The sequence below is a fragment of the Solea solea genome, chromosome 11, assembly GCF_958295425.1.
Source record: "Solea solea chromosome 11, fSolSol10.1, whole genome shotgun sequence".
NCBI classification, from domain to species: domain Eukaryota; kingdom Metazoa; phylum Chordata; class Actinopteri; order Pleuronectiformes; family Soleidae; genus Solea; species Solea solea.
The window spans coordinates 6,208,127-6,231,510 of record NC_081144.1 but is presented as its reverse complement, the minus strand read 5'-3'; the positions used below and the strand labels follow the sequence as shown (position 1 = coordinate 6,231,510).

Genomic DNA, 23,384 nt, shown 5'->3' with positions numbered 1-23,384 from the left:
TCCAAACCTCATTGACACAAACACACAGTGTGAACGCACAGTGAAGTGAGAACAGAGTGCGTGCAAAGCGCATGTTTACGATACAGTAGGTGAACCTCAAAGTCACAGTCTTTGAGTGGCTGAATTTTAAGGTTTTGGTATGTAGGACCCTTCAAATTCCATAAAGGACTTTGCACAAAGAAGTAGCAAGAATGCATGTTGTGTATCTTCAGAGCAGTGGAAGTCCCCATTGTTCTTTGCGCACACATGTTTTTGAAATGGTGTTGTTTACAGGAGTTGGCATTCATACTTCCCTTTCCTTGCCTTAAAGTGAAACATTGTCGTGTCCAATGTAAACTTGTTATAACTCTACATCGCAGTCAAAGCTGCAGTGTGTAACCTTTTCAGCATGAAACCAATGTTGTTTACATTCAAACCACCACTGCTTTGGGCTGCTGTCAGCTCCACACAAATCTCTCTCTGTGTTTCTCGGATTAGCAGCGTTTTGTTTTGTGTCTGTGGTGACACAGACTGCTGCGTTTGACATCGCAAGTGACGGAGCGAGAGCGAAGGCAGGAAGCTCTGAGACGTGAGTGAGATACCAAAACAAATGTTGGAATGAGAACAGGGGGTACGCTTTTGAGGGGGATTGCAACTCTAGCATTGTTATGGCGACAGAAGTTACACACTGAGGCTTTAACAACTCTTGTAAGGCCATACACCTTTTGTCCTCTGGGGGACTGTTATTTTAAGCATATGTGTATACAGTAAATTAATCAAATAGTCAAATAATCATACTTCAGTCCAACCCATTAGCAAAAATTGTCTTTGTCTTTTGTTTTTGAATTTAGGGCCCATAGACCTTGTTTACATAAAAGTATACCTTGTTTTTGAGTTAAAATAAAATGAAACAATTAATTACTTTGACTATTTGACTTATCAAAGCTGGTTTGACTGTGATTTAAAGAATACAAGTGGAAACCTCTGTGTTCAATTCTGTGTTGCACCTTTAATGCCAACTTCATTCAAACACATTAACACCATTTTTCTCTATTCCATTTGGAATTTAAGGCCAATTAGACCTCATTTACACAAACGTCTACCTTGTTTTTGAGTAAAAATAAATAAAATCATCAATTATCCTGACTCTAGCTGACAATCAGGGTCATGTGTGCTCATAGGTCATCACAAACTGGTCTGGTATTATGCCAAAGTCCAGTTTGGATGCTGTTTTTAAACATCTGTTGTCATTTTTGACCCCCACTGTATTTCAACTTTTTAGTCAACCTCAGTACGTGTCATATAAAACATGTCAAACACATTTAAGCTAAACACACTAATGCCAATTGAAAATGTTAACTTTAGATGTAAGTTCTATGTTTGTTAATATACTTAAGTAGAATACTAATAAACACATGAAATAAACACACAGCGTGGCTTCGGAGTCCAATTATCTTGTCCACCAAGTTGATGTTTCAAGAGCAACATGTTCATCAATCATTCAATCAATGGCACACGTGCCTGCTCGCCTGTTCCATTTATACATTCCCAGAATCCTCCAGTGTGTGCGTGTGTGCACGTGTGTGCACGTGTGTGCATGTGCAGACACAAAATGCACACACCCACACACACGTGCACTTGCTCTGCCGCTTGAATTAAAATGAAATTGATTTCTCTTATCTTGCTCTCCGCACCCTTGCCATTCCCTCTCCTTTCATTGCACACAACCTGGAGACACAACACTCCAGGTGAATTTCAATGTCAGAGACGCGAAGGTAACATCGCAATCTGTTCATTCTATCAAGTGGTTGTGTGTGTGTGTGTGTAGGTGTGTTTGTGCGCTCCTGTGCGTGTGTGTGTGTACAGTATGTGAGTGATTGGTGGGGGGGTGAAGCCATTCATCTGTCTGGTGTGATCGTGGCTCTCTGTAACCAGGCCGAGGCGTGAGCATGCACTGTGATCTCCGAGATAAGAGTCATCCATCTGCTGTGTGTATCTGTCAGGACCCAGGCAGCTCTGCTTATCACTGCACTCATCCATCCCCCTCCATCATACTTACTCTCCCTTCACCCCCCCTCTCTCTCTCTGTGTTTTCCTTTCTGCATATTTGTGTGTGCACATGTGAAGATTAAGAAAAGGAAAGTATAATTTAAGATATCTTTGAAACGTGTGAAGTAAAATAAATGTATTTCAGTTTGAGAGAACTATGGAATTAACTACCTCAGAAGTGTTAAACTGGCGGGGCACATGTGGCCCACAACTTAATATCATGTTATGATGGAAACATGGCCTGTGACCTGAGACACAGCTGCCAGCGAGGTGATAGAATACACACACAATATAATACTGAAAATATACAGTATAGTAGGGGTGGGGATTGCCAGAGACACCACGATACGATATTATCAAGATATTTAAGTCACAATACGATATCACAATATTTAAGTCATGATATGATATTATCACAATATTTAAGTAATGAAACGATATTATCACAATATTTAAGTCACGATACAATACTATCACGATATTTAAGTCAAAATACGATATCACGATATTTAAGTCAAAATACGATATCACAATATTTAAGTCATGATATGATATTATCACAATATTTAAGTCACGATACAATATTATCACGATATTTCAGTCAAAATACGATATCACAATATTTAAGTCACAATACGATATTATCACAATATTTAAGTAATGAAACGATATTATCACAATATTTAAGTCACGATACAATATTATCACGATATTTAAGTAAAAATACGATATCACGATATTTAAGTCATGATACGATATTATTACAATATGATATTTAAGAAACAATACGATACAATATTATCATGATATTTAAGTCACAATATGATATCACAACATTTAAGTCATGATACGATACACTATTATCACAATATTTAAGTCATGATATGACATCATCACGATAATTAAGTCATGATACAATATTATTACAATATTTAAGTCACAATACAAGTATTTGGTCTCAAAAGCGTTATCAAAATTATTGCAATATTTCACTGTATCAACTCAATCAATTTTTTTCCCCCAACCCTTACATTTATTACATTCAACACTAAATATCTCTCTCTCTCACACACACACACACGTATAATATATATATATGTATATATGTATAAAAGCAATTACAGTTGTCCATGTTATAACTCTGTTTCAAAAGCATAATGTGAAATAACTATACTTATCTAATTGTATTTTCTTGTCAATGCTGATATTCTAGGATATCTCACAGGAGAGGCAGGAGTAAACCGTGGGCTTCAGTCTACTCCATATTTTTTTTTTGGTTAGTGATTGTATCGGAGAATATTGTGTGAAATGGATGCGTAAATATGCACTTGCTTTCACCAAAAATCATATCATATCACAAAAGAATGCAGGCCTTCGGAAAAATACATGTGGACACGTGCAACAACACACACTAACACAGTGTACACAGGTAGTTGGTATTCACTGGGTATTCTGCCTCAACTTCTCCAATTACCCACAAAAGACGGCACCACGAGCAGTTCTCTTGTCTTGAACACACTCCCAACATCAATCACACACGCACATGAAGAATGAGCTGCTGTGTTAATCTTCCCAGTGTTGGGTCTGGATCAGGCTCCACCAAAGCTTGAGGCAGCACAACAAAATGATTTGTGTACAGTAGCAACACCAGCTCAGCCCGGCGGAGTGTAGTTTACAGAGGGGGAATCCATTTACCACACACGCACACACACACACACACAAATGAGGACAATGCTCAGACCGCAAAAGCAGCCTTAGGACAGCTTTGTTGTCCCAGCAATCTGTACTTAGTTTGTCAGGATCAATATTGTAGGAAGCCTAGTCTATTATTAATTCATAGTTGTAAAAACATTGTGTGCTGAGGTGGGACTGAATAAAGCCACTTCACAGAGGAGACCAACTCATGGGACCACATGGGATCACTTCATCTGTATTAATAGTATATGCCCATCCTAGAGTGCATGCCGTGGGTGCCCACAGCAGGACAGGTTTTTTGCTAGTGGAATATTTATAGCTGTGCATTAAAAGTGGAATCAAGGGTTTAAGTGTACCATTGCAACACCACTGCTGCTCCTTTGTCTGGGCCTGTCCAAAAAATGCGTTGCCCGGGGCTACTTGCAGTGCTACGTTCACAAAAAACGTCATTGATATTACACAAAGCTGTCATTACAAAGATGGGGAGTGCATTATATGAGCAGCTGTACTTTGAGAGGGATTTGTTTAAACTCTTCCGTTTAAAGAGGAACACGTCACCGCCAAGAACATCAAAGGTGACTTTTACGTCAGTGTGTCGCACGTGTTATTGCTCCCCGTTTTGTTTCACACGGATAACAAGAGAAGGATAACATAATTAAGTGGTTGTTTAAATACTGGCATTTAAGGACTTGATGACACTTTTCACACAAAACCAAAACAAACGCCTGAAAAAGAGGTAAGAGAATAAGTTGAGCTACACCGCCATCTTGTGGCTCTCATGAGGGACAACAGTTGTTTGTGAAAGCACCAACACACAGCAAGATAAAACAACTGCCTGTTTTATTAAGTCTGAGTCAAAAGGTGGACATTTATCTTCAAGCAAACATAATGAACTAACCAAAACAACGAACAAATGGGCATCTTTAAACTACAGTGTTCTAGAAAACACGGCACACAAAATATAACTTTCTGATCATGTTTATGAAAAAAACTCCGCATTATTTGATAAATGTATCCATTGAACACGTGTTCCGTCTTATCCAAAAGACAATGCTGAAATATTATATACAAGTTCACTGCTAAGAAAAGTAAGCAAATACAAATACTAGCTTTGTAACAGTGCACCCCCGCTGCGATGTTAACGACATTTACCGACACCGTGCGTTTCCTCTGACACAGTCTTGTAAATATAGTAATCATCCTGTCTTGCATTTCATGATCACAGGCATGCCAAGATGTGTGGGAAAAAAAACCAACATAATAAATACCACCTTTTCTTCAGAAGATAGCATGATTCCTAACACATACGACGTGAAAACAAACCTTAAATGTTTAAGAAGGCAAAATTCAAATTAAGTTACCATCTAAAGAAAGGGGGAAAAAAAACTAAACAAAACAAATTACAATCTTAGAAAAACAAAAACAAAAACACATGTACTTATTGTAGGAGTGTGTGTGAATCTACAGAATCGTGGGGTTTGTGTGTGCAGTGTGACAAGACCGAACATATAGAAGAGGAGGGAGAAAAAAACACAGGTATCGTGTTGGTTTCTATTTAGTACAGTAGAGTACACGTTTAGTTATACAAAGCCAACAATAATAACCAGAGTAAATATGTGAGAATCAGTAAAGTTCTTTCAATAAAACCATCATCATCATCCCTGAGTACAAATTTTGGTTCAGTACTGGTTGCATCTGAAATGTACTGTCATCATTTTTATCAAATTCAGCCCGCAGCATGTTTGCCTTGTCACACGTCGGTTCTAAAAACGGATTAAACCACAAGTAATGCCTCGGATTTCATTAGATGCAAGCGAGCAGCGGCGAATGATCTAACCACCGTGTGTGTGTGTGTGTGTGTGTGCTGTCATACAATGTTCTTCATTAAATAGAAGAATTCTGCTTGTATGAAGTCGTATTTGCACAAAGGTGAATCGGAGTCCATCAGACTGGACAGTACCAACTGTATATAAATCAGAGGGCTGGAGGGGGTTGTGGGGAGGGGCACATGCTGCCTTGGCTTCATTATTAAAGTGAACCCTGATTTAAAATGCGTCTCGTGTATTTTAGGTATAAAAAAAACACATCAACGAAATTTTCTGTGCATAATGACTAACATCAGGAAGAAGGATTCCGGTTACTTCTCGTCGACCTGAGCCTCCTCTTCACCTTCTCCAACTCTGGTCCCACTGAGGACTCAACTTCTTTGAGAAACACCTCATCTTCCTCTTGCTTAGACCTCATCATCCTCCTCCTCCTCCTCCTCCTCCTCTTCTTCTTCTTCTTCTTCTTCCTCCTCCTCCTGGTCACTGTCATCAGAGCCTACAGGAGAAAGACAAGTATAATATCAAAAAAGCATGAAAAGAATATGAAAAGTAAACATGGCGTGACTTAAATATTGTGATAAATCTGTAATAACTGGATTAACTTAACTCACACAAGCTCAGGAAATCCAGGACAAACAAGAGACTAAATATCGATTAATGGTTCATCTAGACAGCGTTGATGACCACCGAGATTAACGGTCACCCCGTACGTTCCACAAAACCCATGTGATTTGTAGTTATTATAGTAATACATTTGGCAAAAGAATAAAGAAAAAGTGACGTCTTACCATCAATCACTATTTCTCCACCTTCATCTTCCTCTTCTGGGCTCTCGTCTGAGGAGGAGATATTTCCTGTTTTACCGGGATGGCGTGATGCATTACTCAAACATTTCAGCCACAAAAGCTCGGCTCCTCATTTACACGAGCAACGGATTCACAAAAAACATCCATACATTTAATTTCTATTCAATTTCAATTTAATCAAATCTTCAGGTTTTCTTATTCTCCTTTGTTGCACTGACCTGCACTGCGGCCTCTGTTCTCCTCCTCCTCTTCTTCTTCTTCTTCTTCTGCAGCTGCTGCTGCTGCTGCTGCTGCTTCGGCTGCTTCTTCCTCTTCGTCCTCCTCCTCCTCCTCATCCTGCTCCTCTTCCTCTTCCTGGTCTCTACTCTGGCCTTGTTCAGCCTCACCGGCATCCTCACCAGGGTCATCATCCGAGTCGGAGATCACCACACAGTCATCGCCATTACCATTACCAGCTGTTCTGCCTCCGCTGCCACTGCTGGAGTAAAACCATAAAAAAAAAAAAAAAGTTTACAGACGAAGCAGAGAGCATTTACAGCTAAAGAAGGGTGTTTTTCTACTCTCAGTTCCTTATGTACACAGCTACAGTATGTGAGTGTGTTGTTGTACCTGCCGTTCTCCCGTGGTTCCCACAGTGGAGTGAGGTAGTATCTCAGTGGGTCTCTGTACAGGTCATCCTTTAGTATCTGAACATCACAACAGAGATCATTTCAGTCCATATTAATTCAGACGTGGGTTTTTTTTCTCTCTCTATTCCATTCACACTGCTCTTCCCCTGAGACAAACTCAGCTTATTAACTTGTGTTTGAACTTTGAAGAACTGCATGTTCCTGAAACAGTGACGTTAATCATAAACTAACATGGAAGATGAAAATTTTTTCCCCAAAAACTATTCAGACGTTAACTCTGTCGTGGCACACGTATGATACATCATGAGCTTAATTATTGGTTGTACGGTGACATAAATGTTGCAAACACAGATTAAGAACGGATAACCCTTCCGTTACCGCGTGCATACTTCTCATTACCGTTACTCCTAGACCGTTTGTGATATCTAGAAAATTCAAAAACTATGTACTGGTGACCTATAAAGGGTGTACCCTGCCTTTTGCCCTGTCAGCTGAGATTGGCACAACACCCCGTGTGACCCTCATGTGGAGGATAAAGTGGAAGAAGACTGAGGATGGATGCCACAAAGCAGAGAAATAAGAGCTTTGCGCTTATATACTTGTCAATACGGTAGCCCTCAGGACTTCCACGGAACGACCGTCCAGTCACAGACAAGATTCACCAGCGCATCACAAGTTTATGACCTCAGTTTCTTATAAACGTATTTCTAAACAGTTGAATAACTGCCAGATATCGAAAGTGAAAGTTATCTTGGAAAAAGGGGTGGAAGCACTCACTCATTGAACAATGTTAACCTGCTAACTAATGTCTGTGTGCTATAACCATGAACCCATGATGTTATGAGGGTGCAGTCTTCTGTACCTGTGCTACATCATCTTGTCCTGGGTTGCTATGGTCGCTGAACCAGTTGAAAAATGTCCGGTAAACGCCATGCGACGACTTCCGGGGTTCACTGTTGGCCGTCAGGTTTTGTCCACGATGCCATAGGATGGGGTTGGAGAAAGACATGGGAGAACCTGAAAACATTTTTTTTAGGGTTAGGGTTAGTGTTTAGTGTAGTGTCATGGTAACTACTCAGATGTTTGGGGTGAGGAGAGGGGGCTGCACATGCTAATTCTTTACCTCCCATCCCAAGGTGCAACTCCTTCATGATTATGTTATTCTGGAAATACGGGTTACGCCTGAAGTGAAAGCGGATCCTGTAGCCCAGTTTGTTATTCTTGAATGTCTCAATCTGAGAAAAAAAGAAAGAAAGGGAAAAGTCTGTTACAAAAACATCTGTTGAATGGATGTAACCCCCCCCCCCCCCCCCCAAAAAAAGAGCCAAAGTTTGTGAGGACAAAGACACGCACACTTCCTACCTCAAGATCAGTCATGTAACTAAGAGTATCTTCATCCGTCTCGTCGATGTGAGCTGAGAGATGAGGATGGTTCAACAGCTGGCACAGTGAAGTTAAGAAAAACATGTGTTCATTTTAAATGAATCATTTGTTATCTACAACTTATCCTGTTGAGGGTAATCAATCGCAACAGACAAGTGAACGGCCAGTCCATCACACGGCCGACATTCAGAAACAATAACGCATTCCTGTGGTCACTATTTCACAGTAATGCAACCTTAACATTCCCTTAAAAACTGCTACTGAACATTGAAATTATACATTTTGTCCACCTTCCAGTAACACAATTTTTAACATAAAAAAACACAATAATTTAAAATAGTTTCCATATACTATGTGATGATAAGATTCAGTTTAGAGGGATAACACCACCTCGGATTTGAAACTGTTTTCCAACAGCACTGAAATTATTGCCAAAAGTGCCAAAAAAGTCCAATCTACATGAATAGCAATTCAGCAACAGGTAATTTTTAACCTTCAACTAGTTGAAGTCATGTTAATGAAAACATCCTGTTTTTTTAATAGGCCAGCCGACAGTAAGCTGTCGTCCAAAGATGCAGAAATGACCAAGGGTCTATAGCGATTTTAGGCAATGCTGAATCCCGTAGGGCTACCTACTAAAACAGCTACTAGAAGATAAAGTAACATGTTTGATCAACATAGGAAATTTTAGTTGCTAATGTCACCTTACAAGGTCCATGTTTCCCCTTAGCAACAACTGATTGGAAGTTAGCAGGCTGGTCTAGTTAAACTAACCCCCCATTTTTGCATGTTTTTAGCCTGTGAGAGGAATCCGGACTACCCGGAGAGTAGTGCCACTGCCACCTACTGGATTACCGTCAGAAAGAAAATGGGTCAAGAGGATGATGAATGAATAGTAAAGTAAAGCAATGAATGCAACTATTTTTTACACTGTGTCACAGGAACTGAAGTTAACATATTTATATCTTACAAAAACACAAACCTTCAAAACAGAAAAATAAAAGATGAAATGGTGTAAAAAAAAAAAAACATTGGCAGGTTTCACAGAGGTTAACTTAATCTTAACAGAAAGGCCCCTGGTTGAACCATGACTCAAACCAGTGACCATCTTTTGATAATGCTTAATTTTAAGGATACAGCTGTCACCCAAAAGCCAGGGATAGTTTTTGTTATGGTGCTGCGCTGGTCCAGATGTGGCCGTCTCTGTCGATTTATCTTCAGGTCCAGCCGTTGGTGAAGCCGGGCACTTTTCTTCTCGAGGGCTTCCAGTCTCATCTGTACCTGTGCGAGGAGAGCCACCGACTGTCTCATCTCTGGGGCCATCTTTACTGACACAATTGCACACTCCCCATCATCATTGTCCTCATTCTCTGATGGGAACGAGGAGCTTTGTGAAGACGAAGACCCAGACATAGACTCATCACCTTCCTCTGCTTCGGCCACATCATCTGCATCCTCTCTGTCAGTGCTGTGCACAGATGTGGAGCTGTCTGCTGCAGCTGCCTGTGTTTTAGAGCCCACTCTGGAGGACTGGTGCTGGGCCCCGCGCTGTTTGAATCTGCTCCCCTGTTTCGCCTGTTTCACCTTTACAGATGAGCAAGGAGTCTCTTGACTGTCCTCACCGTCTCCTCCTGTGAGACTGGCGAGTGCTTCAGCAGCTGCTATGGCTGCTGAATCGGACTGTAGCAGGGGAGCAGAGGGCGCTTGCAACGCTCCTGTTGTCTTCTCTGCAACTTGCTTTACGTCAGCAGATCCACGAGCATCAGAGGACTGTGGTTTTTTGGTGTTGCTGTCACCAGCACTGAACTTGTTGACAGGCAGTGTAGCGCTGTCTGAACTCTGAGCAGCTGCTTCCACCACGCTGCCGTCTCTCCTCTCTGCCTCGTTTCCAGCTGTGTCTTTACTCTCGGCTTCGCTACTTTTGGAGCTTCCCGATGAAACCCCCGCCTCGTTTAACGCGTTGCTCACTTTCGTGGACTTGCTGGGTACCGCGCTGCATTCATCCTGGTCGGATGACGGCGGACACCGTTTCCTCGACGCAGAGTCAGCGGACTGTTTAGAGTCCGTCACTTCGCTCATACTAGCGGACTAGGAAAATGTCTAACAAGCTAGGTAGCCTGCTAGCTCAACCAAAACAAGTGTAAATGCAGTTATTTGACTGATTCGGCCGAGTAGCAGCTGCTTATACAGCAGGTGTGATGTTATTCCGCGGACAGTTAAGTTAACTACATCACTAATTAAGCTAGAACAGGAAGCAGCCCATGTATCCGCGGCCTTGTGGAACGTTAGAATTAGCGCTCTGTTGCTAACGTTAGTTAGCTCACGTCACCCAGTTCCTGTGTCCTCGCGGTGCAGGCCGCATCACATCCCCCCGAAAAACAGTCCAAGTAGAAAGAATCTGTTCGAGCAGTAAACTCTCCCGGTGCCGTTTCGTCTTTAGCGACAATCCCTGTTGTTTATTGTAGTTTAAGTTTGCATTATCCGTTAGCTTACTATCCGTCGTCGACGTGACAGGAAAACAATCCTCTGATTGGTCACGGCACGCCGCGCTAAAACCTCTGGACCAATCAGACACGAGGGGTGTGTTCATGCGGCGACGCGCCTGCAGCTGCGCCTGCGCAAAGAGTGCAGCCAAGAAACACAACAGCCTGAATAAAAAAAACATTTTTATCTACAATTTTAATGTTTGATATTTCATTTTTCTCATATATATGTATGTATATGTATCTATCTCTCATTTTCTCATATATATCTATATATGAGAAAATGAGAGATATACATATACACACATATCTATACATATATATACATATTATGTTATGATATGATGTATATGTTATTTCATGATTACTGTAATGATATAAAAACTGAAGTAATAAATGTTGATGTGGATGTGTGTATAAACAGTTGCCAGTGTTGGGTGCTACTGCACAGAGTATGGTTATGTTATTTTCGTCCACTCAATTATAAATAGCCTTTGAATCAAGCTTATTATTTTTGAATTGCTTGTATGTGGATACGTTCATTGGTTCTGTAAATCCTTTAGATTCATGAATCATCAAAAACCTGCTAAATTACATAGAATATTATAAGTTAACTGATAAAATGACTGTTTTTACATATTGTTTTGAATTATGTTTTTGTATTTGTTTATTTATGTTATTATTATTTTTGGATTGATATGATATGCTCAGCACATGCCATGTAGGCTATTTTGTATTTCTGCACAAATATTACAATGTGCCTGGTTGGTTGCACATTTAAAAGTGCAAGATCAATTGTTATGTTTAAATAATAATGATAATATCCTCCTGATGTCTTCTGCACGACCGCACCAAACTTCACGGAGCTGGGTTGGGGTGAGTGAGGGTAAACACACACGCTGGATTATACCAACTCAAGAGCCACATTTGGGGTGTAACGTGTGCTACTCGTCCTCCTGGAACACCTCCACAACCATAGCTTTAGATCCCGGTAGGTCAAACCTAAAATTAGCGGCGACTCCTTCCGCCACAGCACTAAAAGAGCGATCCTTAAAGTCATGTAAAGCAGAGGGATACTCTGTCACAAGGCTGGCAGCGGCAGCAAAGACAAGTTTTCCACGGGTGACATTTCGTGTCACATGCTGGCAGAGGTGAGATGAGATGAGGCTGTGCGCGTAACGCTGGGGGGGCACAACGCAGGATCTCTACACTTTCAATTGTTTATTTATTTATTTTATGGAGGCGCCATATGCAGTCTCCACAGCGCGCAGCTTTCCCTGAATGCACACTTCTGCTAACATGTCCTTTTTAACCATACCGAGCCAGGAGGGGCTTTTAACCACCATCAAATCTGGCAAGTCAAGAGAGGAGGCGCAGCGCAGGTCCTGCACGGGCGACGAGGACGACGACAACAATGATGATGAAGATGACGACGACGAAGAAGATGACCCCGAGAGCATCCGCCTCATCCCAAGATGCTCCCCGGTGCCCAGGAAGCGAGGCTCGTCCATCTACGACGAGACCGCCGAGTACATGCGCATCCACCTGGCGCTGGGAGCCGGGAAGAGAGTGTCATTCGCGGATACCACGGGCGGGGATCTGGTGGACGTGAAGGAATTTGTTGCCTTTGATTCGGACGAGGAAGAGGACAGCGCGAGGTGGAAGGAAGAGGAGGAAAAGTACCGAACTCGAGAGCGAGAGCCCACCTATCACGTGCAGCCGGAGTTCAGCGCACCCGCCGGCACTGATCTTCTGCAGGCTGTGCGCACCAACAAGGTGGAGGTGGAGCAGATGCATCCACTGGAGAACGAGCCGCTCGCCTTCAGTGGGCTAATACGAGTCCAGAATGTCTCCTTCCACAAAGCAGTTTACATTAGGTCCACCATGGACAGCTGGGCGACTTACTTTGACCACCCTGCAGAGTATGTCCCCGGGTCTCACGATGGAGACACTGATCAGTTCTCCTTTAAGCTCTCGTTTGCACCTCCTCACGTCACGCACGGCTCTCACATCGAGTTTGTGGTCCGCTATGAAACGTCTGAAGGTGATTTCTGGGCCAATAATTCCTCTAAGAATTATGTGGTGACTCTGCTCCTCTCCTATGAAGAAGATTCACCTCAAACTGACGTCAGAATGGAGCACGTTAGAAGCATCCTGAGACCTCCAAAAGCTTTCAGGTAAAATAGCTGTCACGTGTGTATATTTATATAATCTATGAACCCCTAATGTAGTTCCCTTTCCTAATTTGACAATAGATTGTTAGATTATAAAGTGACCCATCGACTATTTCACATTACAAAGTTGGAATACACTTATTTGTTGTTCTATGAAATCGTTTGTTATCCAGATCATGTTAAAGGATGAGTCTGGAAACTTCTCTAGCTCCATCTTAATCTCATTTCACTATACCAGTGTACATGTGAGGAAGAGGAGGACGATGAGAGTATCTTATTGGTAATAAATAAGTCTCCTATAAGTCTGTTTACATGTCTTCATGTCTGCTAAATGACATGTAATGTTTACGTGACTGTACTTTAACGTTGGCTATAATGTTGTTAGTTCAAGAGCTCAATATTGTCTCAGGTGGTACTTGGTATAAAACGTTTACAAAAACGAATTTGTGTATACAAAAACATTTGGTTTTCATAGCCTTAGACTTAGTCTTTTGTATGTGCTTTTGGGCAATGGCCTTGTTTTATTGAAGCCGCCGTCTTGTGCGACCTTGTTTCTGCAGCAGCCCAACCAGAGGAACCAGCCACAGTGGAAGCTGTGTTGGAATTAAAGAGGGGTTGGGCTCCCATGAAGGAGGTCAAATTGTACAAAATTTGGGGACATGTACCCAGCGATATTCGGAGAAAGCCATATTGTCCCCACCAATATTAGAGACAGGGCAATGTGTCACAGAGGAGGCGAGAGAGAGAGAGAGTATTAGAGAGAATCTCTCTCTAATACGGTGCGTCAGTTATTAGAGACCCCCCCACAAAAATAAGATTAAAATTCGAACCCTGAATGGAAGCTTTCTCCACAAAAAAAGAAAGTCTCCAGCAGATGCATAAACTTTCTGGTGTGCAAAGGCCGCCGTAGCGTGTTGATGATGCAAATCGTGTCATGGGCACGATGCGCGTTGGGTCTACCGGGGCCTTTAGATGTCACCAATTCTCACACACTGCACCTTTAAATGCAAGAGTAGGCTGGTGAAATGCACAACCATTTCTGAACGATAAACACTTCTCTGGCTCAGTTCATTTAAAGAAACAGCCCAATCTCTGTGTAAAGTGTCCACATCAGCGATTATATCATGAAAACAAAGTCACAAACACAATAAAAAAATAAGAAAAAACACGAGGCGCCGCGCAGCAGCTGCAGAGCTCCTGTTGCTTATTAATTCCCTGTGAGCTTCTGTGGCTGCAGTGCTCTTTTGGCTTTATTCAGACACTCTGCCTAGAGACTGCCTTTAGCATATCCAGAACTCGGGTTTAAATTAAATCAAAGCAGGGTGCTGATATACACAGTAGCACAGGCTGGTTGCACAACAAGATGACAAGGGGAGTATTATATTTATATAATCTCCCCCACTTAGGGGTTCACAGAGTTTGTTTGTGCCTCCTTTTGCTCGACACAACCTGGTGTCTTCAGCGTCTGCAGTGGAAGACAGACACACCCCCCTTCAGAATGCCAATCGCCCAGTGGTGTTGGAGGACGATGAAAATAGGCAAAGGGCAAGTGTCGCTTTCAGCCTGCATGAAACTTTACCTCTGACCTTTTCTATCAGAGGAGCAGAGAAAATTCAGTGTAGCCTTGATCCCTTTGTAGTTTTTTAAGAGGCTGATGCACAAATATTTTTTCTCCCTCGTTATTTTTTTCCCCCCTTGAATTCCAACAATCCTCTGATGAATTGTCTCACCGTGTCTCACAGACGGAGGACAGCGGCAAAGGTCCCCGCGAGCTGTAAGGGAGCAAACAGGGATTAGACTGATGTAGCTGTCATGTAGCTCCTCATTGGAAGTGGGAATGGAGCAGATGGCTTGTTAGGGATGGATGAGTCACTAACTGGAAAGGAGGAATTCGGGGAGCAGAGACTTTGTTGGCACCACCGCCACCGCCATAGCAACCAGCACAGAGTCATTAGGTGCTTTGACTTTTCCTGATAATTGGATTTTAACACATTACCAAGGCATCTGGTGGGAGTAAATGTTACTACGGGGTAAAACAAGCGTAGACACTGGGATGTATTACTCGCTGAATGTAAACCTAAATTACACACAGTCACTTCTCTTTATGCTGTGAATTAATGTCGCTGGTTGAGTTTATTTACAGTAGAGCCACCTCAGCAAATATAGATATAAAACATTCATGTGCTGGTGGTGAATTTAGAACAGTGAAGCTCAGAGACTCAGTCAGGACTATACACTGTAGACAAAAATGGACATACTGCCGTCGGAAGTAGGACAGTAGTAGTTTGAACAAAGGTTTATGGAAGAGGGGTTAATGTTCTCAATCACTCATTTCAGGTCTTCTTCAGTAGCACATGCTGTTAGTTTTATAAATGATGTTTCCATTTAGAGGAATATAGACGATAAATCGCAGCACACATAAGTGTAAATCATGTGATTGACAGCCAGTGACGCCCAGTCGGTGCCTGTTTGCAGGTGACTTTTTTCTGAAGTTCCAGTTTTCAAATACTGACATGTTTCCCGGTCAAATCACAACATTAGGTCCATTTTTATATACAGTCTATGGTTGGATGGATAGTAGAAGAATTTTTGGGGCAGTTGCTAAATACATTTGAAGAATTCTTTCAAGCATTTTACTTGAATAAAATAAAGTTGCTCATTTATCAAACAATGGTTGGGTTTCCGTTACAGAAATTGTAGTGAAGATAATCAGAAATGTCATCATGTGGACACGTTTGCTTTTGCACTGAAGTTTTTTTACGTTTTAAAAAAGTAGGTCGTCGTCTAAAAAGTTTGGGAAACAATGATTTACAACACACTCAGGTATTAAATGCTCACATCAAGCTTTGGTGTGCAAGAGAAAAAGAGTCCTAGTGATGCAACATTACAACTGCCAAGTTCCAACTCTTGTAAAACACCAAACAAAGAGGAAGAAGACCAAAGTGCAATGGGCACAAAAACCAGGGCTGGTCAATCATAAAATCTGAACATCAGTGACAATTTAACAATAGTTCACTATATATCATATTAATGTTTACACACAATGAAGAAATGTGAAAGTACAAAGTCAATCTCAAATCATCTGACATTTATTGTGTTAAGTATTCATATCAACTGATTTTAACTGATTTTTTTTGGCCATAACTAAACCAAGCTCTAGTCAGACTGGGGGATTTTATCACCTGATGAAATTTAAATGATGAAATGAAAATAAATGTGTAAACATTAATGTTTTGCTTTTGACAAAAAAATCACAACTTCATTCTACCCCGGAAAATGACAATATACTTGAAGTGGGCGTGCAGAGCTTCGTCGCCATGACTTCACTTCACCACACGTGTAGAATAAAAACAAAGATCTGTATCACATTTTCAATCTGATATTAAAATGGAGGAGTGTTAAGCACAGGGATCACAAACAGCTCGTCCGTTTATTCCCACTCTATTTGTGTAGCTGCTGTCACATGCTTGTCACACATCTTGACCTTTATTTCATGTGGGCTTCCCCTTCTTTCAACACCAGTGCCCTGTTACAGAAAACATTGCTACACCATCATTTCATTTGTCATTTAACGACATCAGATCAAGTTCTTCAATATTTAGCATGTGATGTAGCCACATATGAAAATCTTTTGTGTGGGCATGAGCTAAAGGACTGTATCTCAATAATGTCCCACCTCGCCAACAGTCCGATGAGGTCACGGGGTCATCACCGCCGAGTTCAGCCTTCGGTACAAAAGGACGTCCGACACTGTTTGACTGCAGTGGCCTTTCGGCTCATCAGCAGCTGCACTGCATCAGCTAATTAAAAAACAGGTCTTCATGGTGATGTCACATGACCACTCCCTTCTGCCACTCTTCAATGTTTTCCTTCTTGAGATCCAAAATGGCAGCGTTTATTTTTAGACACGATCGGATGGATTTGTCAGCTGTTTCAGGTGTTGCATCAGACGTTCAAATACAAACCTTAAAGAACACGAACCCTGCTGCTCGCTATAAATTAAATACATACAGTCAGTATTTCTCTTTGAAGGTCCAGTGTGTAAGGATTATCCTTTATCCTTTATTTAAGGATTATCAACGCGGGTCGGGTCGTCATAGCACGGCTGCACGAAACTTCTGTGATGTCGTTTTTTTAGACTAGTGACGAGCAAAGCAGTTGTTTTCGGTGTAACTGAATCACGAGAATCACTTTATTAACAATATGAGTTCAGTACTTTCTGCATGACACAGTCTCTGAACTAAAATACGCACAGGTTGTGTTTTGCCTCACGATCGCCGGCTTTCAGCAGTAAATACACCAGTTATCTCTGTTAAATGATGAGATTTGAGACGTTTCATTTCCTAAATGTTGGAGATTAACGCACATTTTCAGGATTTTGAAGTCGTTTTAACTGATCTACAGTTCGGCATTGTTTGGTTTGATTCCTGTGTCGGGCGTCGAGCTCATGACTCATGACCAATCAGAACCTAGTCAGAGCAGGTACTAAAACAAATAGAGGCAGACTGGGCAGCCCATGGTCAAGTGGAAAGGGAACTGGAGGGTTGCCAGTTTGAGTCCCCACCAGGTCAAAGCAAGGTACCCAACCTCCATTGCTCCCCGGCTGCTGCTCAGTGCTCCTAATTCTGGGAAGGTTACTATGGGTTAAATGCAGAGAAGGAATTTCCCTAAGAGGGATTAATAAAGTACAACAATAAAAACAGAGCCGAGTCTAGTGCTAGAACTGTATAATGGAAAAGCTCGTCTAAGGGACATCTAATGGTGAGAATGCAAAATGCAGCAAACAAAGGACTCCTCCACTCACCCCTGCCTTTCCCACCTGCATCAGAGAACTATGGTGGCCTTCACATACCAGAAAGGATTTTTAAAACATGAAACACAAGCTCTGGCTGGTTTATGTGTTCAGGCTGCTGTAGAAATATGGCCCTTTCCTAAAGTCCATATTCCATATACAAGACTTACTCTAAGGCTACGAAAACCAATTGATGTGTGTTTTCATTGACCCCTGAAGTTTCAGTTGCCATGTATTGAATGGTATGATTTCATGGAGACTGTTGTATTGTGTATGTTGTTGTTTACATTGTCTTATAATCACAATCTCTCTCTTTTCTCTTAGTATAAATGATGATTTAGACTTGGACGATGAGCTGGAAAATCAAGAAGGTACATCATGGTCGGCGTCGTACAAAATCCCCCATGGACGTATTCTTCACCCTCTGGGGGAAAAAAAGAAAAGAAAAGAAAACATACGTCTTTAAATATTTATATGATTCACATGAAACAACGTGGTATAGTGTGGGATGTAAAATGACTTCTTCATGTTTATTTAAAGTATCCTACATTCTTCCCACAATGCACCTCAGTATCATTATTATCAATAGTGGTATAGTAAATGCTGAGCTGAAAAACTCTCCGGGGCAAACATTATTTAGCATATACAGTAGTCTTAAGTAGTTTGGTGGGTTGTCCCTTTAATTATTTATGTAAAGTTGATGAATGGTGTTTTGTTGGACAAGGTCACAGTGCTTATGTTTTACATGAACAGAAGAAGCAGTGACTTCCAGGACCCAACTCCTGAGACCGGTACCCGTGTGTCCCGCCATCATCCAGCCTGAGATTGACATAGAGGTAAGAAGAATCAGAATTAGAGGAATAACTGGTTAAATAACCTTTTCTTTAATATTTAAACGGTCCATAATGACTGGAAACTGGTTGGCTCGCTCACCAGCAGAGGATTCAGATTCAGTTCACATTATCTTTACTTGCATGTTGTTGATGACACATTCCCCTTTTAACAGGTAAGCAGGCAAAATAAATGTGTCCAATAAAAACAAAAACAAAATAACAAAACATTTTAATTCAACCTCTAAGGCTCACCATCATTGGCTTGTTGGTTGTTTATGTTGTTCACAGCTCATTGAAGCTTCAGCAACAACTTAGGTAACGTTCTGCTTCTCACCGCTGTAGCACGACCACTGTATGCCGTTCTCCTCCTCAGCAACTCATCGTACTTTCACGCCACAAACGCATGCTCGTCATGCCTCTGTACTCTCTCATATCTGTATCTCCCCGTGATGTTTTCTTTTTAATGCTACTATTCATTCACCCTAACGATAATATCCTGTATGTGTATGCTACTTTTTGGTCGTTGCACTGAACTCCATTGTGCTGTTGTCTGTGTACTTGTACTCTTATTTTGAAAAGTCACGGGTTGCACACGATCTCTAGCTTCCGTTTAACCGCCGGCATTAAAGAGCTTGTTTTTGTTACAGCCAGTCTTGTAACAAAAACGTAAATAAAAAAAGTACCAAAATGGGATAAAAGTAATGGGGTAAAAGTATCTTACCAGAAAATGACTTTAGTAGAAGTTGAAGTCACTTTTTTATAATATAACTTAATTTTACTTAAGTTATATTAAGTATATAACATAATATAATTGCATATAATAACAATATAATTATATTATATTATATTGTATATTACATTTACTGTACTTAGGTATCAAAAGTAATTTTCTGATATAAAATGTACTTAAGTTTTAGAAGTAAAAGTATTAAAAAAGAGAGTAAGAGTAAGGATTGAGCCATGGTGGCTCAGTGGTAGGGCAAGTTGTCTTTCAACTGGAAGGTTGTGGGTTGAATTTCCTGGCTCTGCTAGTCTATATGTGTCCTTGAGTTATATGTGTTAGGCATGTACTCATCCAGCTCATGTGTATGTGCACTTGTATGTGCATGTTGTTTTTCCTTTGATCAAGCTTGAATTCAACTGAACATCGACTCCTTCCATGTTGATTCTCTTACCCCCCAAAAAAATCTCCTTCAGTGCTTTTCATTCACCTGTCGTCAGTCAGGCATTTCTCCCAAGTCTATGCGATCGTTCTCCTGTTCGATTTTGTCAGCGTAATTGCAAAGTGTCCACCATTTTAATGACTCACTTCTCAAGCATTTAGATGTGCATTCGTTTGGTTTCCCTTCAGCTTTTTTTTCCGTTTTATTTTTTCTAATTTAAACCCAGTGGGGTTTTCTCAGGAGGCAGAGCAGTGGCGTAGTCACAATCACAAGGATCCACTCTACTTCCTCCAGAGTGCGTTGAAGTGTCCTTAAAGAAGCTGAAGCTCCTGATCATCAGCATGTGAAGGGCTGTCAAAACATTTGTCCCCCAGCTGTAAATCTCTCTGAATGAGAGCGTCTGAAGAAATGAGCAAAACTCTACATAGTATTATGTCTGTCAAAATATAAAGACTAGTTTAAATCTATAAAGCACGGGACTCCAGTAAGAATGTATCAATATTAACATAGAACATGTTAAAGTGTGAAGGCATTACCTACATTAACCCCCATGTTCTCTTCTATGTGAGCATTTATGTTATTTGTGTTTTACGTGCCTTGCTCTTGCACTTGTTCTTCTGGGTGCTGTTTTTTTATGATCTTAGTTTGACCTTAAATATACAAAGCAATTCTTATCTCTTAGAATAAACCACTCTACAGTTATAATAGAGCAGAATCAACATGGGTGCAGTCCACAGTGCATACCACACATATTCAGACAGCAAGTATTAAGAGTTTTTGGATTTGTGGCAGTCCCATTTTGCCCCAGTATTTCTCTCCTTTCTCCTTTTTGAAGTTGCAGCGTAAAAGTCAATGTCTCCACACTCTAGATTGAGTTTATAATATTTATAAAGAGCTTCAAGGTGGGAGGATTCGTCAAAACCATTTTTAACATTGTAAGCTGTTTGGTAGTAACTCCAGTAGCCAGAGTTCTAGGAATGGATGGTCAGTGAAATAGAAACAACCTTCAAGTAGAGAAAGAGACACTTGTGGCAGTGACAGTGTTGAAAAGAATACGCCTCCTATCCCATCATAATGCTCCAGTTTTGTTTGCATTTCCTCACAATTACAGCGTCAGCATGTGGGATCATTTCACAGAAAAGCATTCGTATTTGTTTTTCCTCTCCGTTGTGTGTGAAATGTCATTGTACAATGTGAATCTTTCTCCACTCTCCTGCTGTCCGTCAATGTTGTCTCACTGTTTCGCTTCCCAACAGATTGCAGTTAACCCTTTTGACCCCTCTGTCCCACCCAACCGAGAGCTTCCATCTGCTGAGGACACACTGCTGTCCACTCATGCTGTGTCCCCGGCCGAACGATCCCCGTACATGTCCTCCGAAACCACACATCAGGCCGATTCGTCGTTTGTACTCTGTGCCAGTGAGTCAGTCGAGCCAAATAAGGCACAGCCTTTACCCAGAGTCCATTGTGAATTAGGCAACCAAACACAGCCCATGAACATCAGTCCCTCTGCACCGCCGCCGCCTTCTCCACAACAAGAGCCGAGGTCAGACAGCTCCCGGCTTCATGGAGAGGAAGTCCCACCTTCAGAGGCCTCACGTTTGCATCTTCCTACCACAGAGACAAATGTGTGTCCAACAGGAGAGGACGGATCGACCGAAAGCCCGGCGAGTCGTCCTCCTCTTGAACTGGCTGCTCCCAGTGTGGCTCAGTGCGTTGAGGGAGAGGTAGAACTGGGACTGAATGAACTTGTTGAAGGATTATCAGAAGCTTCCACCCACTGTGCAGAAAGTGCACCTGCTGTCCTGTCTCCTGTGGCAGACAGTCAAGCATCTCTGAGAGCAGGAGGTGAAGCTCCATCGTCACCCGAACTCGCAGAGAACGCCTCGGCGAGCGCAGGTGCAAGTGAGACGAGCCTAAACTTAGCTCTTCAGTCTGACTCAGCCTGCAGAGGCAGGGAGGAAGAAGATGTCCCCAAGATTTCACCTGACACATTATTAGAGAACCCATCAAACACACCGTCAGAGGCTCCCGAGCTCCAGTCTGAGCACGGCGGGGACGCGACTCTGATGCCATCCATCATCTTTCTGAGCGGAGTCGTCTCCCTGTCGATAGTGATGCAGGAGCCCAGCGCCCTCTTCTTCATCGGACTCCTCCTCGTCCTGCACCGTTTGTAACCACACCACAAGAGTCGATCTGTGATGTGGTTGCAAGTCAAGTGCCTTTTTTTTTTTCTTTTCTTTTTTTTTTAATGATTCCAAAAGAAGCCACAAAGCAAGCGTGTGTTGAAGTTGCAAACTTTACATTTTCTAGTTCCATATAATGGAGAAACAATCAATACATATTCTTAAGATGTTTTCATGTAGTTTGCCAATAAGTGTGAATTAGAGCAATTCAACCCATTTTTAAACCAAAACAATGTGTGTGTTGTTTTCCACTTGTAGTTGAGTTTACGTGGTGTTGTATTCTGATTAATGCACATGTGTGTGTGTATCTGAGGTCGTTGTCTAACCACTGCCATAAATGAAACTCTTCTGAATTACACTGGGCCACAGTACATGGAGGTTTGTGCCTTAAAGGTCCAGTGTGTAACATTTAGCAGGGTTTATTGGCAGAAATGTAATATTCTACCCATACGTATGTTTGTGTAAGTGTGTAAAAGCTTTAAAATGAAAATTGTTGGGTCTGTGTAGCTGTTTATATGCACTTTATGCAAGGGTTGCCATGTTTCTACAGCAAGCCTGAATGGACAAACCAGTCAGAGTGCGTGTTTTGCATTTTGAAATTGTAGCTTATATGCAAATAAAAAAATAATTACATCCTTTCTGTTATGGGAAGGCCACCGTAATGTCTGGACATGCTTGTCTCACCATTAGATGTTATTAATTCTTACACACTGGACCTTTATAATTACATTTTGGTGTTGTTAGGTGTCTATTAGTGTCACATTAAAATAGATGCTGCTTAAAATGTACAGTGTGATACATATTTATCTTTGATTATTACACTGAAAAAAAACTGGTTATCAAACAAAAAAACATTTCACTTAACACAATGATTTAAGTTAAACTAAACTATAGATGGAGAGTGAAATTGTCTTCATATAACTTGTTAACTTGTTAATTTCTTTTTGTTTGTCAACCTTTTTTTTTTTTACAGTGTAGAGAGCTCTCATTCGCTTATTCTTTCTCAGTGAACAAGCACTTGTTGTTGCACAGTGTGCAATTCTGCAGCACAACGCTGACAACCTCACAGTCAGGCACGGAACGACACGTTTGAAGTGATGAAAGCTTTTGCAGTGTGTTGCCATTAAACTCTAAGTTTCATACGCTGCACCACAATGTGTCTCTGTGTTTCTTTCTTTCTTTCTTTCTTTCTTTCTTTCTTTCTTACTTTCTTTCTTTTCTTGCCTGTCTTCAAGTTCTGCAAACGGACAACAATGACACTGCAGTCAGTGCAGAAGAGCACACGACATTTTCAGAGAGAGATCAATGCTGGGGCACACACGAAAATAACATCAGAGCCCCCCGGTGCAGGTGACTCTGGAACACACACACACACACACACACACA

General features: G+C 41.5%; 2 protein-coding genes across 2 annotated transcripts; one reads left to right on the top strand and one right to left on the bottom strand.

The window, feature by feature from the left end:
• Nucleotides 1–4,546: 4,546 nt before the first annotated feature.
• tspy (testis specific protein Y-linked) lies at nt 4,547–10,939 on the bottom strand. Its single transcript, XM_058643891.1, has 8 exons — nt 9,505–10,939; nt 8,338–8,424; nt 8,108–8,219; nt 7,847–8,001; nt 6,965–7,041; nt 6,574–6,833; nt 6,338–6,403; nt 4,547–6,045 (listed from the first exon to the last, which is right to left on the bottom strand). Exons 1-8 carry the CDS (start codon nt 10,444–10,446, stop codon nt 5,957–5,959), a joined length of 1,788 nt encoding a protein of 595 aa, XP_058499874.1. The 5' UTR covers nt 10,447–10,939; the 3' UTR covers nt 4,547–5,956.
• Nucleotides 10,940–12,149: 1,210 nt separating this feature from the next.
• Nucleotides 12,150–23,153, top strand: LOC131468190 (protein phosphatase 1 regulatory subunit 3A-like). The gene is made up of 4 exons (XM_058642191.1): nt 12,150–13,027; nt 18,141–18,187; nt 18,570–18,652; nt 21,069–23,153. The coding sequence occupies exons 1-4, from the start codon at nt 12,150–12,152 to the stop codon at nt 21,987–21,989; spliced, it is 1,929 nt and encodes a 642-aa protein (XP_058498174.1). The 3' UTR covers nt 21,990–23,153.
• The last annotated feature ends 231 nt before the right edge of the window (nt 23,154–23,384 follow it).